The 15,385-nt window shown below is 44.0% G+C and overlaps 1 protein-coding gene across 1 annotated transcript in view; it reads right to left on the bottom strand.

The window, feature by feature from the left end:
* The window catches only part of RFX7 (regulatory factor X7), a 134,423-nt gene that overhangs the window by 15,007 nt on the left and 104,031 nt on the right, over nt 1-15,385 (bottom strand). Inside the window, exons 5-7 of the mRNA XM_038750244.1 lie at nt 5,790-5,906; nt 4,353-4,437; nt 396-603 (exon numbers count right to left, since the gene is read on the bottom strand). Coding sequence (XP_038606172.1) covers nt 396-603; nt 4,353-4,437; nt 5,790-5,906 — 410 coding nt within the window. The remainder of the gene's footprint in view (nt 1-395; nt 604-4,352; nt 4,438-5,789; nt 5,907-15,385) is intronic.

Here is a 15,385-nt window from a genome sequence, read left to right as displayed (position 1 = left end):
CCCACGTGGGACAACCTGATAACCTTGTATCCACCCCAGTACTTAGAACAGTGCTTGGCACATAGTAAGCGCTTAACAAATACCAACATCATTATTATTTATTTCTATTACGGTCCGTCTCCCCCTCTAGACTGTAAGCTTGTAGGCAGGGAATGTGTTCGTTTCCTGTTGCGTTGTCCTCTCCCAAGCGCTTAGTACAGCGCTCTGCACCCAGTAAGCGCTCAAGCAATGCGACCGGATTAGTACGACCGAATAAGCGCTTAGTACAGTGCTCTGCACATAGTAAGCGCTCAATAAATACGATTGATGATGACCGAATGGATGAGTGATTCTGCTAAGCAACTACCCCAATACCCTCCAGCCCCGGTGTCGCGAGTGAATTGTCGATTCGTTACCTGCTGGTGATGCTGCCATTACAGTAAGAGCTGCCATCGACTTGGTGTCTATGAAGTGACTTTTGACGAGGAAGTGAGCTAAGTCCCAGACCGAATCGAAGGGCTGGCCCAACATTTTCTGGGCCCACTCGCACACTAGCCGGCAGGCCGCGGAGACGACTTCCTCGTCCACGCTCCGGAGCTGGCCGGAAGGTTCCGCTCCTTCCAACTGAAGCAGAGGAAAAGGGACGGTTAACCCGTGCAAACTCCAGAGGAGAAGAGCCATTCAAGCCCGGCAGCAGAACGGGTCTCCTCCGTGGAGAATTCGGTGCAAGTGTTAATTATAATAACGACGGTATTTGTTAAGCACTGTTCAAAGCACTGGGGTTGATACGAGGTCATCAGGTTGTCACGTGGGGCTCACAGTTTTCATCCCCCTTTCACAGATGAGGGAACTGAAGCACGGAGATGTTAAGTGAGTTGCCCAAGGTCACGCAGCAGACAAGTGGTGGAGTCGGGACTAGGACTCACATTCTCTGATTCCCAAGAGTTACTTCATCTCTTCCTAATGAGGTCCGTGTGAAATTGAAGGGAAATCAGTTAACGCTCTCGGCCAGTCAAGTTTTAAACTCTAATAACATCAGGGAGAGGGTTCAAACGAGATACCTAACTCAAGCTCTGAGGACACGGTGGCTGATACAGTCTAGGTATGCTGAGGCCTGGACTACTTTATTTTTTAAATTATTTGTTGAGTGCTTACTATGTGTCAAGCACCGTTCTAAGCTGCTAATCTCCTCACCGTACCTCGTTCTCGCCTGTCCCGCCATCGCCATCGACCCCCGGCCCACGTCATCCCCCGGGCCTGGAATGCCCTCCCTTCAAGCTAGCTCTCTTCCTCCCTTCAAGGCCCTACTGAGAGCTCACCTCCTCCAGGAGGCCTTCCCACACTGAGCCCCTTCCTTCCTCTCCCCCTCTCCATCCCCCCATCCTACCTCCTTCCCTTCCCCACAGCACCTGTACATATGTATATATGTTTGTACATATTTATCACTCTATTTATTTATTTATTTTACGTGTACATATCTATTCTATTTATTTTATTTTGTTAGTATGTTTGGTTTTGTTCTCTGTCCCCCCCTTTTAGACTGTGAGCCCACTGTTGGGTAGTGATTATCTCTATATGTTGCCAACTTGTACTTCCCAAGCTCTTAGTACAGTGCTCTGCACACAGTAAGCACTCAATAAATACGACTGATTGATTGATTGATTGATTAAGCGCTGGGGTGGTTATAAATTAAGCAGGTTAGACCCAATCCCTGTCCGTCCTGAGGCTCACAGTCTAAGTAAGAAGGAGGCAGGTATTGAATCCCCATTTTGCAGCTGAGGAAACTGAGGCACAGAGAAGTGAAGCGATTTGACCAAGGGCACCCGGCAGGCAAGTGGCAGAGCTGGGATTAGAACCCAGTTCATTCATTCAATCGTATTTGTTGAGTGTTTACTGTGTGCAGAGCACTGTACTAAGCGCTTGGGAAGTACAAGTTGGCAACATAGACAGTCCCTCTGGCTTTTAGGCCCGTGCTTTACCCACTACCCCACACTGCTTCCACACTTCCCACAAGTGCACACAGTGTGTTTGTGAATGTGCAGAACATGCTCAGGGGCCGGGGGAGGATGTACTCTCAGGAGCTCAGGGAGAATACCCTGGGTTCACAAAAACACTATACACACAACCCAACCACCAGACAACAATTATCAAGCTTAGTGTGGCGACGCATTCTGCATCATCTGACTCGCTCCTTTTAGCATCCCCCCTCCCAACCCCGCAGCACTGATGTCCATATCTGTCACTTATTTATTTATATCAACATCTGTCTCCCCCTCTAGATTGTGGGCAGGGAATGTGTCTGTTCTGTTGTTCTAGTGTACTCTCCCGAGCGCTTAGCCCAGTGCTCTGCACATGGTAAAAGCTCAATAAATATGCCTGACTGACCTGGCTTCTAGAGGAGCCATCTGACCTTGGGCGAGTCACTTAACTTCTCTGTGCCTCAGTTACCCCACCTGGAAAATGGGGACTAAGACTGTGAGCCCCACGTGGGATAACCTGATCACCTTGTAAGATGAGGAGCATCTTACATGGTTAGAGAAGCAGTGTGGCTCAGTGGAAAAGAGCCCGGGCTTTGGAGTCAGAGGTCATGGGTTCAAATCCCGGCTCCGCCACTTGTCAGCTGTGAGACTTTGGGCAAGCCACTTCACTTCTCTGGGCCTCAGTTCCCTCATCTGTAAAATGGGGATTAAGACTGTGAGCCCCATGTGGGGCACCCTGATCACCTTGTAACCTCCCCAGCACTTACAACAGTGCTTTGAACATAGTAAGCGCTTAATAAATGCCATCATCATTATTATTATTATTATTATTGTAACCTCCCCAGTGCTTAGAACAGTGCTTTGCACATAGTAATCGCTTAATAAATGCCATTATTATTATTATTATAACCTGATCACCTTGTATCCTCCCCAGCGCTTAGAACGGTGCTTTGCACATAGTAAGCGCTTAACAAATGGCATTATTGTTATTATTATTATTATTATTATTTATTTTTTTTTTTTTTTTATCTGGATTAGGATCCGAGGGCTGATCAGGCTCAGAATCTGTGGGCAAAGCCCGGAGGGGTGGGCCATAGTTTCTTGAAGTGGAAGAGACAGGTATTGGTAAATCTGGATGCGGCTAAAGCACTTTTCAGGGCAATGAGAATTCCTGATGCCTAATTACTTTTGAGAGCGCTATATAAGATGCTGCTTAATATATTTCCCTGGATCTACCAATTGCTTGCTGTATGACTCTGGGCTAGTCACTGAACTTCTCTGTGCCTCAGTTTCCTCAACAGTAAAATTGGGATTCAAAACCTGTTCTCCCTCCTTCTAGGACAGTTAGCCCCATGTGGGACAGGGATTGTGTCCATCCTGATTAACTTGTACCTACCCCAGAGTTTAGAACAGTCGTTGACAAAATGTGAATGCTTCACACATGCCATAAAGAAAATAAAGCACCAACATAAAAACCCTGACCTTTGAACCTCAAAACGGTGACTTTTTCTGCAAACAGGAATTTAATATGCCCTTGTTGCTTAGTGGCATCAGTACCAACTTGTCATTTGAGTATTAGAGCAAATGGGCTTTTAAGGTGGGAAGCAAATGGGAGGGGATTGAAGGAGGTGCAGACGGGCAGGCTCCTAAGAGTTAACAGCCTAGAAGGGCCAAATCTGGAGATTTTTCAGCCCTGCTCGGTAGCTATCAGGTCTTCCTAGAGGCTGGGAATAAGTGATCTAGGGCGTCCTGCCCCCAAAACTTCACGGCAAAAGCGACAGCTTCACTCTCTCAGTGGAAAGTCCAAGGTGAGAATGACTATCATTGCCTCTGGGGAGTTGCCCAGGTGCCCAGGTACTCACTGCAGCAACATAACTGCTTTAGAGTTTACGGGAGAAAAGGGCAAATATGATAACGTTTTTCCATATACGGGTTGGATTGGGTAAAAGACATGACATAAGATGTAAAACCCCACTCCACTTACGTGCACGTACATTCTTACGGGCCCTAAGATGAGGGGGACGTAAAGCAGGGACTTAAATGGACATAGGAGGATTTTAATAAAAATAAATGCAACACATGGAACTCCTCCACTACCTGTTCGGTCCTCAGCTGACTCGACAGACACAAAAGTTGGCCAAAATGGATACTGTTTCAGGAAATCCTGTGAACTTTTTTGCAGTGCCATCTATAACACTTCAACTACCGCTAGTTGAAGTCACTCGAGAATACGGAATATTCCATAACTCATTAGGGTAAAGTGAGTCACAAATTCCGGGTGTCAGTAGGGGGAGGGATGGGCTGGTCTTCTCAACAGGCAGAATTTTTCATCTTTGGTTTCGCTGACATTTCAATGACGTAAAACACATTTCTACTTAAAATTAAATGTCTTACCCCATCTCCGGCTTTATGAAAGTCAAGATTGGGCAGTGTTGGCATGTGAACAAACGCTTTTTTCCTCAATCCACTGTAGCAATATGTAATAAAGAGTTAAGGGCTGAATACTCAATAGAATAACGCAACTTTTGGGAGCATCCAAATCCTTCCAGACGAACGGCAAATACAACTGCCGAAGATCATTTCTACTCATCGTCTTTAAATGAACAAGCTACCATCGGGTTGCCACAAACATTTCGAAAATGATAAGCGAGGCAGAATTTTATCTGGCAATCGTAGATGAAACTACAGGGGCTCAGCCAGCTGCCAGATTTGTTCGTAGGCTTCCCCATTTAAGTTGTGCCAGTTAAGTGAGAAAGGGCAGGAGGAAAAGAAGAGCCAGCTAGAAACCTGGCCCAAATCGGGGAAACTCTGGCCAAGGACACTGGGGCAAAAACCATCTTATATCTTATATGTCCCATGGGAATCTACACTTTTCTCTCCCGTCGTTTCTTCCATCGGAGTACATGGGGTTTCACCTCCATCGCCACGTGCATCCGTTTGGTTACGACCTGGAGGGATAAGGCCAAGTCCTTGGCATTCCTAGAAAGAATGAAGCTCTTGGGCCTCTCTTCAAAAACTTCACGGGAACAGCTTTGCTTTCCTTGTTCTTTTCCCTTTTTTTTTTTTTTTTTACCCAAAGTTGCTAATTTTTTGCTTTAAAGTCTAAGGGTTCAGCAGGCTTTTTCTGGGGTTCGAAACCAGGTCTCATATTCATCCAGCCTGATGTTGAGGGTTCCCTTCCTCTGCTTCTCTTCTTTCAAAGGGCAGAGTTCATATTTGGTCCTTGTTTCAAAAGTCAGTTTTGGGGTTACAAGAGGCACACCTTTTCTTTGACCTGACTGTGATTCACATATGCTATTTTTGCTAGCTGAATATGCTTGAGGGAGGAGGCTGTTTTAGTCAGCACGTACTACCGGGATTGATTTTTTTCGCCGAACGCTTTCGTCGACAGCAAATATGTCTCTAAGTGCTCAACTTGTGGAGGAGGGGAAGAAGCGTAAGGTGTTCAATGGGTATTTCTCTCCACTCCTGCTGAGACGCTTTGTTAAAGTTATCGTCACACAGCACGGCTTCAAATATATGGTTTTTAAAGAGAGGCTGAGGGATAAAACAATTACGACACCACAGCGATCAACCCTGAAACGGGGCAAAGATGACCAGAGTCTTATTTATACATGCACGATTCTTAGTTAAAAGGCTTTACCCCATCTTTATTTTTGATGGCTTCTGAATTCACAAGAATTCCCCAGATTCCACCAAATGCTCTTAAGAAGTTGTTTGCATTTGTTCATTTTACAGTACCTCGGAATTTAGTTGCTACTTGAACTACAACAGATGTTCTCAAAGCGAGTTCAGAAGGGACTGTTGAAAACTGTTTTTAACAAAGGATATTTTGATTTGCCTCTTGTGCCCAGGCGGCGTGCCTTCATGTTTGGAAAGACGTTTTTCATGATCTTTCCAAAATCAGCAGCACTTAACGGATGGTAGCCAAGATTGTCGCAATAGCTCCTGCAAAAGAGGGAGGGCTCGTTTAGGCAACATCGTAACTCAGTATTACATACAAGGGAGCTTCCTCAACATAGTTCCAGCGCCTACGATAAAAAAAGTTAAATTAATTTACAAATGAGCACCACGTTGTTGGGGTTTTTTTAACGGCATTTATTAAGTCTTTGACTTTGGAGTCGGAGGTCATGGGTTCGAATCCCAGCTCCGCCAACTGTCAGCTGTGTGACCTTGGGCAAGCCACTTCACTTCTCTGCGCCTCAGTTACCTCATCTGTAAAATGGGGATTAAGACTGGGAGCCCCCTGTGGGACAACCTGATCACCTTGTAACGTCCCCAGCGCTTCGAACAGTGCTTTGCACATAGTAAGCGCTTAATAAATGCTATCATTATTATTATTTTAAGGCCCTACTGAGAGCTCACCTCCTCCAGGAGGCTTTCCCAGACTGAGCCCCTTCCTTCCTCTCCCCCTCGTCCCCCTCTCCATCCACTCTATCTTCCCTCCTTCCCTCCCCCACAGCACCTGTATAGATGTATATATGTTTGCACATATTTATTACTCTATTTATTTATTTATTTATTTTACTTGTACATATCTATTCTATTTATTTTATTTTGTTAGTATGTTTGGTTTTGTTCTCTTTCTCCCCCTTTCAGGCTGTGAGCCCACTGTTGGGTAGGGACTGTCTCTCTATGTTGCCAACTTGGACTTCCCAAGCGCTTAGTACAGTGCTCTGCACATAGGAAGCACTCAATAAATACAATTGATTGATTAAGCGCTTACTATGTGCAAAGCACTGTTCAAAGCGCTGGGGAAGTTACAAGGTGATCAGGTTGTCCCACGGGGGGCTCACAGTCTTAACCCCCATTTTACAGATGAGGTAACTGAGGCACAGAGAAGTTAAGTGACTTGCCCAAAGTCACACAGCTGACAGTTTGCGGAGCTGGGATTTGAACCCATGACCTCTGACTCCAAAGCCCGGGCTCTTTCCACTGAGCCACGCTGCTTCTTGTTAAGGTAGTTCATCTGGTGTCAGACCAATAACTCCTTTCTACAAATATGGGTTATCATAGTGAGTGGATTGTCCTATAAGCATGTCAACTGGTTGGGCTGACTACATTTTTCTCCCCATGATAGAAGGTGGTTTTTAAATCTTCTCACAGATACTAATTTTATTGTACTCTATTCTCCCACGTACTTATTACAGTGCTCTGCACATAGTAAGCACATAATAAATCCATGATTGACAGACTGATAAAGCCAAGGCAAGGCTTCAGGGCCAGTACCTTCGTCCTGAAGAAAGGGAAAGAGGAGCAGTGTGGCCTGGGGCAAGTCGCTTCACTCCTCTGTGCCTAAGTTTCCTCAACTGTAAAATGGGGATTCAATACCTTCATTCATTCAATCATATTTATTGAGCGCTTACTGTGTGCAGAGCATTGTACTAAGCGCTTGGGAGAGTACAACACAACAATAAGCGGACACACTCCTGGCCCCCAATGAGCTTAAAGTCTACAGGGGAAGGCAGACTTTAATATAAATAAATGACAGATACGGACATAAGTGCTGTGGGGCTTCCTCTCCCCCCCGTCTTACCTCCTTCCCTTCCCCACAGCACCTGTATATATGTATATATGTTTGTACATAGTTATTACTCTATTTACTTATTTATTTTACTTGTACATATCTATTCTATTTATTTTATTTTGTTAATATGTTTGGTTTTGTTCTCTGTCTCCCCCTTCTAGACTGTGAGCCCACTGTTGGGTAGGGACTGTCTCTATATGTTGCCAACTTGTTCTTCCCAAGCGCTTAGTCCAGTGCTCTGCACACAGTAAGCGCTCAGTAAATACGATCGATTGATTGGAGGGGGGGAAGTCAGGAAGTCAGGACGACACAGAAGGGATGGGAGAAGAGGAAGGGGGAGCTTAATCAGAGCAGGCCTCTTGGAGGAGAATACCGCTTCTCCCTCCTACTTCATTCAGTCAATCGTATTTATTGAGCGCCTACTGTGTGCGAGCACATACTAAGCGCTCGGGAAGTACAATTCAGCAACTTAGACTGCGAACTCCATGAGACACAGGGACTGTGTCCGACCCAATTAACCTGTACCTCCCTGAGGACTTAGAAGTGTTTGATACATAGCGAGCGCTTAACAAATACCACAGAAAGAGGGGACGTGGGTAAGGAAAGGCTACGGGGTCCACTCGGTATACGACCTTTGAGTTCATCGGGGGTATGCTGAAAGAAAGGCCACGGGAGGATGCAGATGGAGAAGAGAGGTCTGTATATATGTTTGTACATATTTATTACTCTATTTAATTATTTATTTATTTTACTTGTACATATCTATTCTATTTATTTTATTTCGTTAGTATGTTTGGTTTTGTTCTCTGTCTCCCCCTTTTAGACTGTGAGCCCACTGTTGGGTAGGGACTGTCTCTAGATGTTGCCAACTTGGACTTCCCAAGCGCTTAGTACAGTGCTCTGCACACAGTAAGCGCTCAATAAATACGATTGATGATGATGATGCTAATGACCCACCCTCTCATGGGCCAGACCAGATGCTGCAGCGTGGCCTAGTGGATGGAGCCCGGGCCTGGAGTCAGGAGGACCTGGGTTCTAATCCTGGCTCTTCCCCTTATCTTCTGGGCGCCCCTGGGAAAGTCCCTTCACTTCTCTGGGCTTCAGGAACCTCATCTGTAAAATGGGGAGGCAGTGAGCCCCATGTGGGATAGGGACTGTGTCCAATCCAATTTGCTTCTATCCATCCTAGTACACAGTACACTGGCACAGAGTAAGCACTAAACAAATACCATAATAATAATAATAATAATAATAATAATTGTTATTATTATTACTACTGATTCCTCCTCGGAGCCACAAGTTTCTACATGGGAACAGTACAGATACATGCTGGGACACTTTCCAATACCAAGAGTGGGCGATGGACTGCATATAACTGCATATATATATAGCAGCGAAGCAGCGCGGCTCAGTGGAAAGAGCCCGGGCTTTGGAGTCAGAGGTCACGGGTTCAAATCCCGGTTCTGCCAATTGTCGGTTGTGTGACTTTGTGAAAGTCACTCTCTGGGCCTCAGTTACCTCATCTGTCAAATGGGGATTAAGACTGTGAGCCCCCCATGGAACAACCTGATCACCTTGTAACCTCCCCAGCGCTTAGAACAGTGCTTTGCACATAGTAAGCGTTTAATAAATGCCATTATTATATAAGCACTTAGTACAGTGCTCTGCACACAGTAAGCGCTCAATAAATATGATTGAATATAACATGAACATGTTATCTTGGGAAGCAGCATGGCTTAGTGGCTAGAGCCCAGGCCCGGGAGTCAGAAAGACCTGGGTTCCAATTCCAGCTCCGCCACATATCTGCTGTGTAACCTTGGGCACGTCACTTCAAATCTCTGGGCCTCAGTTACCTCATCTGTAAAATGGGGATTAAGAGTGTGAGCCCCATGTAGGACAGGGACCGTGTCCAACCTTATTGGCTTGCATCTACCTCAGTGCTTAGAACAGTGCGTGGCACACAGTAAGTACTTAACAAGCACCATTATTATTATTATTATTACCATCATCGTTATTATTATAAGCTTGACTTTAATGCAATTTGTCATGGCTCACTTTGGGGAGGGTGGACCAATTTACAGCAAGCAATTTCCTTTGTGTTCTACACTAGTACTTTGCGCCTGTAAATGTCATTTTATTTCTCCTTTCTGAGTCTGACGGCAGGCCCCCACCTTCCGTCGGAAAGTCTGGTTTGGGAGAGAGGCCAATTCGACATGGGCGGTATTAAAAAGAAAAGGAGAGAAGCAATAGCAGCAGCACAACATGTACGATGAAAAAAAAAAAAGTAAAACTGGTTGAAAATGATGTCATTCAACTTTGAAGATTTCTATCCAAGAAAAAATTGAGATCTAGTTGAATAACCCATGTTTAAAATTAAGTTTAACTTAAATCTTAAAGACACATTGAAATGCATAAACAAACAAACCTATTAGGGCTGTGATAACAAGCACTTTGGGGTCTTAGAGAGATTACAGAGCTGAGATGAGAAGCAAGCAACCAATCTACTGAAAAAATTAATTTGCTTTGCCGCTACTGCTTATATTTCATGGCATTCACTGTGTGAGTGAGAGTCTGTATTTAATCCTTTGAACTAAATGCAACAAGGAGCAATACAAAGGGAAAATTTTCTAGGCCAAATACAATTTTTATGACAGTGTTTTTTGAAAACGATTTGCATTTTTCCTTTGACCTCCACTTTAGGAGTACTCTGGGGACTTAAAACTATTTATTATGATAAAGGTAATGACTTCACATTTTGAAGTAATGGATATTTTTTACAAAGAATGATCTTATCCTCACAGTACCCTCTAGGGAAAGGTATTAAACCCTTTCAAGAGTGTATATACACAGATTAAGTGCTTTCTCTAGGACATACATTAGAAGGAAATAGAAGGAAGAAAAGCTAATATTTATGAAGCAAAACCAGTACTCAGTTTTCTTTATATATATGCATATATATTTACATATATAGACACAATGTATATAATATGTGTGTTCTTTACATATATATATATATATATATATATATATATATCTATATATGTATGTCCGTGATTGAATAAATTGCAATAAATGTGATTCTACAATCTATTCCATCTGGAACAAATTTTACTTTTTGTTATAATAATGGTAATAACAATGGTATTTAAGTGCTTACTATGTGCCGAACACTGTTTTAAGCACTGGGGTAGATACAGAGTAATCAGGCTGTCCCATGTGGGGCTCACAGTTTTAATCCCCATTTTACAGATGAGGTAACTGAGGCACAGAAGTTAAGCAGCTTGCCCAAGGTCACACAGCACACAAGTGGCGGAGCCGGAATTAGAACCCATGTCCTCTGAATCCCAAGCCCGTGCTCTTTCCACTAAACCACGCTCTTTCCCTGAAAGACTGTATCCCCACTGAATTTTAAAAGCAGTACTGAGAAATACAGCAGGAAGCCATGCTTCAGCACATGGGAGCACTTGGATGCTTAACATTTAATCCTTGCTTGCCTTACTTCTCAAAAGGCATGTTGACCAGAGAAAAAGCTGGTATTTTAGCACCCAAACACGTGCTGCTACTTGTATACATTAAAAATGAGAAAAAAAGAATGTGATTTCTCGTGGTGATGTACTTCAATCACCAATCGACAATTGATCCCATCAATCGATGGGCGTGGAGGACTGTATTAAGCACCTGGGAGAGTAATAATAATATTAAGAGAAAAAACCAATGTGATTTCTCGTGGTGATGTACTTCAATCACCAATCGATGATTGATCCCATCAATCGATGGGCATGGAGGACAATATTAAGCACCTGGGAGAGTAATAATAATATTAATGATGATATTTGTTAAGTGCTTACAATGTGCCAAGCACTGTTTAGTAGAGTTGGCAAAAGCAATCCCTGCCCACAAGGAACTTACAGTCTACAGGGAATGTTATGCCTTCAAATAACTCATCTCAAAATATTCCACTTCTTCAAAAAATGGGTGTGGCACTTTGTGGTCTGATTTTGAATTTCAGCTTAAAAATTCCTAACGTGATTATGCGGTCTTGTTATTGAAAAGACAAACACTATCTATAGAGAGTCAGTCTCCAATGAGAGACCAGTCGTTGTGGGTGGGAAACATGTCTACCGACTTGTTACGCTGCACTCTCCCAACTGCTTAGTACAGTGCCCTGCAAAGAGTAAGCGCTCAATAAATATGACTGATTGACTGTTGTAGTAATGGTATTTACCAAGGCCGGTAAGTAGGCATAAAAATGGGTCTTGCTTGAGTGTTGGGCGTTAGCAACATCTGTACACCGAGTAGATGTACATATGTATATATGTTTGTACATATTTGTTACTCTATTTATTTATTTTACTTGTATTTACTTCTACTGTAAATACATTGCAAATATTGTGTATTGTATTTACTTCTATTCTATTTATTTTATTTTGTTAGTATGTTTGGTTTTGTTCTCTGTCTCCCCCTTTTAGACTGTGATCCCACTGTTGGGTAGGGACTGTCTCTATATGTTACCAACTTGTACTTCCCAAGCGCTTAGTACAGTGCTCTGCACACAGTAAGCGCTCAATAAATACAACTGATGATGATGATGACGATGATGGAGCCTGGCTCAATTCCTAGCCCCTACGGGCTGGCGGCAGTCAGAGGCTGGCACGTTTCCTCAATTCCAGGGGCAGGCTGCCCTGTGAACCGCGCCCAGCCCCTGGCTTCTCTTGACTGGCACGGAGCATGTCGTTTTTGCCCCTGATCTCAGATTCAAGTCGGTAATAATAAAAAATAATAAGTAGAATGAATAATGATGGTATTTTCTAAGCGCTAATTCTGATCCAAACACTGTTCTAAGCACTGGGGTAGATACAAGATGAACAGGTTGGACACAGTCCCTGAACCACGTGCGGCTCACAGTTGAAGTCTGAGGGAATAGGACTGAGTGCCTGAAGTGATTTAGGGCACTTGTTAAGCGCTTACTATGTGCCAAGCACCGTTCTAAGCGCTGGGGGGAGATGCAAGTGAATCATCATCATCATCAATCGTATTTATTGAGCGGTTACTGTGGGCAGAGCACTGTACTAAGCGCTTGGGAAGTCCAAGTTGGCAACATATAGAGACAGTCCCTACCCAACAGTGGGCTCACAGTTTAAAAGGGGGAGACAGAGAACAAAACCAAACATACTAACAAAATAAATAGAATAGATATGTACAAGTAAAATAGAGTAACAAATATGTACAAACATATATACATATATACAGGTGCAGTGGGGAAGGGAATCAGGTTGGACACAGTCCCTGAACCACGTGCGGCTCACAGTTGAAGTCTGAGGGAATAGGACTGAGTGCCTGAAGTGATTTAGGGCACTTGTTAAGCGCTTACTACGTGCCAAGCACCGTTCTAAGCGCTGCGGGGAGATACAAGTGAATCAGGTTGGACATCGTCCCTGTCCCACATGGGGCTCACACTCTAAACCCCCAGGGTAAGCCACTTAACTTCTCCGTGCCTCAGTTACCTCATCTGTAAAATGAAAATTAAGACTATGAGCCCCACGTGGGCCAACCTGATTATCTTGTATCCACCCCAGTGCTTAGAACAGTGCTTGGCGCATAGTAAGCGCTTAATGAATACCACATTATAATTATTATTTTACAGGTGAGGCAACTGGGACTCGGAGAAGTTAAGTGACTTGCCCGAAGGCACACGGCAGACCAGAGGTGGAGGCGGGATTAGAACCCAGGTCTTCTGACTCCCATTCCCCTGCTCTTTCTACTAGGCTACACTGCTTCTCAAAGACTCCTTGGATGAGGGCTGACTGGGCTGGAGGCAGGGTGAGTTGGGCGTAGCCTTGTCTCTCCCTGACCAGCTAAGAGGTAGGAGGGTTGATGCCGTGGTGTCATGAGTTCTCTGTCTCCCCCTTTTAGACTGTGAGCCCACTGTTGCGTAGGGACTGTCTCTATATGTTGCAAACTTGTACTTCCCAAGCGCTTAGTACAGTGCTCTGCACACAGTAAGCGCTCAATAAATACGATTGATGATGATGATGAGCCTGGCAAAGGCACTAAAGAGCATACGGTCGGGCAGATGGGTCGGCTACTGTGGTCAGCAACTAAGTATCCGTTTTCCTCCGTTTGTGGCCAGACAGAAATTTGCAGTTGCTGGCGGCAGGAATCAGACCACCATTCATTCCGAATCTTGATGTTGCTGGGAGGCTTTCCTTTTTTTTGAGGGGGGAGTATTTGTTAAACGCTCACTATGTGCCAGGCACTGGAGTAGATACAAACTAATCAGGTTGGACGCAGCCCACGTCCCAAATGGGGTCCAGAGTCTTCATCCCCATTTTACAGAAGAGGTAATAATAATAACGGTACTTGTTAAACACTTACTATCTGCCAAACACTTTTCTAAGCAGTGGGGTAGATATGTTAGTCAGGTTGGACACAGTCCCTGTCTCACATAGGGCTCTCACTCAATCCCCATTTTCCAAATGAGGTAACTGGGGCCCAGAGAAGTGAAGTGACTTGCCCAAGGTCGCCCAGCGGACAAATGGCAGAGTTGGGCATTAGAACCCAGGTCTTTCTGATTCCCAGGCTCGTGTTCTATCCGCTAGGCCATGCTGCTTCTCAGTAATCTGGATTATTTGGATTTCAATAATCTATTAATTCATAAATTCATTAAACACAAGACATCTTCCTTTGTATTCACTGCAATTGGCCCAGAAATAAGTCCCCAGGATGAACAGAGAATATTACGGAGATGGCTGTTTGAAGGGAGCAAAACAAGGGAAGCAGTAGGGTGGCCTAATGGAAAGTGGCCAAACCGGAGGTCAGAGGACCTGGGTTCTAATCCCAGCTCTGCCACTTTATCTGCAGGGTGACTTTGGGCAAGTCGCGCCACTTCTCTGGGCTTCAGTTACCTCATCTGGAAAATGGGAATTTAAACTGTAAGCCCCACATGGGACACGGACTTGTCCAACCTTGGGTCGAGCCCAGCACCCCATGTGGGACATGAAATGCGTACCACCTGTTTATCGTGCATCTACGCAGTGCTTAGTACAGGGCCTGGCACATAGTACACACTTAAAGACTGAAACCCAAAATAAAAAGGGAAGGAGTCTTCCTTTCGTGGGGGGAAATCTCATCTGACCTAACAATCAATCACTGGTGCTTATTGAGGGCTTAATGTGTGCACGGCACTGGGCTAAATACTTGGGAGAGTATGGCAGACATGCTCCCTTCCCTCAAGGAGATTTAAGTCTAGCGGGGAAAGCAGACCCTAACGTAAGATATAGATAAGGGAATCAACTGAAAAAAATAATATGTATGTACATTCCAGCCCCAGTTTTTTTCCTATCCAACCCTCTGGTTCAATTCCTTTCATTCACAACAATCCTAGGGCAAAGAACGAATTGCTTGCATTAAAAACAAATCCCCTATTGACAAATCATAGACCTTTACCTGAGGCTATTAACTTGAGATGTAAATCACCTTACATATTTTTCCAACAAGAGTTAATTTGTTCACTGAATCAGGATCATTTTGTCAAATCCTCAGTTTGTATTTTCCCTAAATAACTCCTCTAGTTCTTTGCTACCTTTACTTTTCTTGCTGTTCTTATGGAAAATTATAAATTGTCCTGAAACTCGGTTGTATTGGACTCTCCTGAGCACTTAGCACAGCACTCTGTACATAATAAGTGCTCGATAAATATCACTGATGATGAAAGTCTTTTTCTGATGTTATATAAAAAGGAACAAACTCTCTAGCTTTTCAATACTACCTATAATGGGGCAAATCAAGCATTGTTGTGACATGGGACAATCTGTACTGTCTTGTTTCTAAAAGAGACACAAAGCATAGAATATAGCAACAGAATTTATTAAGCACTTACTGTGTTCAAATCACAGTTCTA

The sequence above is a fragment of the Tachyglossus aculeatus genome, chromosome 8 (assembly GCF_015852505.1).
Source record: "Tachyglossus aculeatus isolate mTacAcu1 chromosome 8, mTacAcu1.pri, whole genome shotgun sequence".
NCBI lineage: Eukaryota > Metazoa > Chordata > Mammalia > Monotremata > Tachyglossidae > Tachyglossus > Tachyglossus aculeatus.
This window is presented reverse-complemented; position numbering and strand designations above follow the sequence as displayed.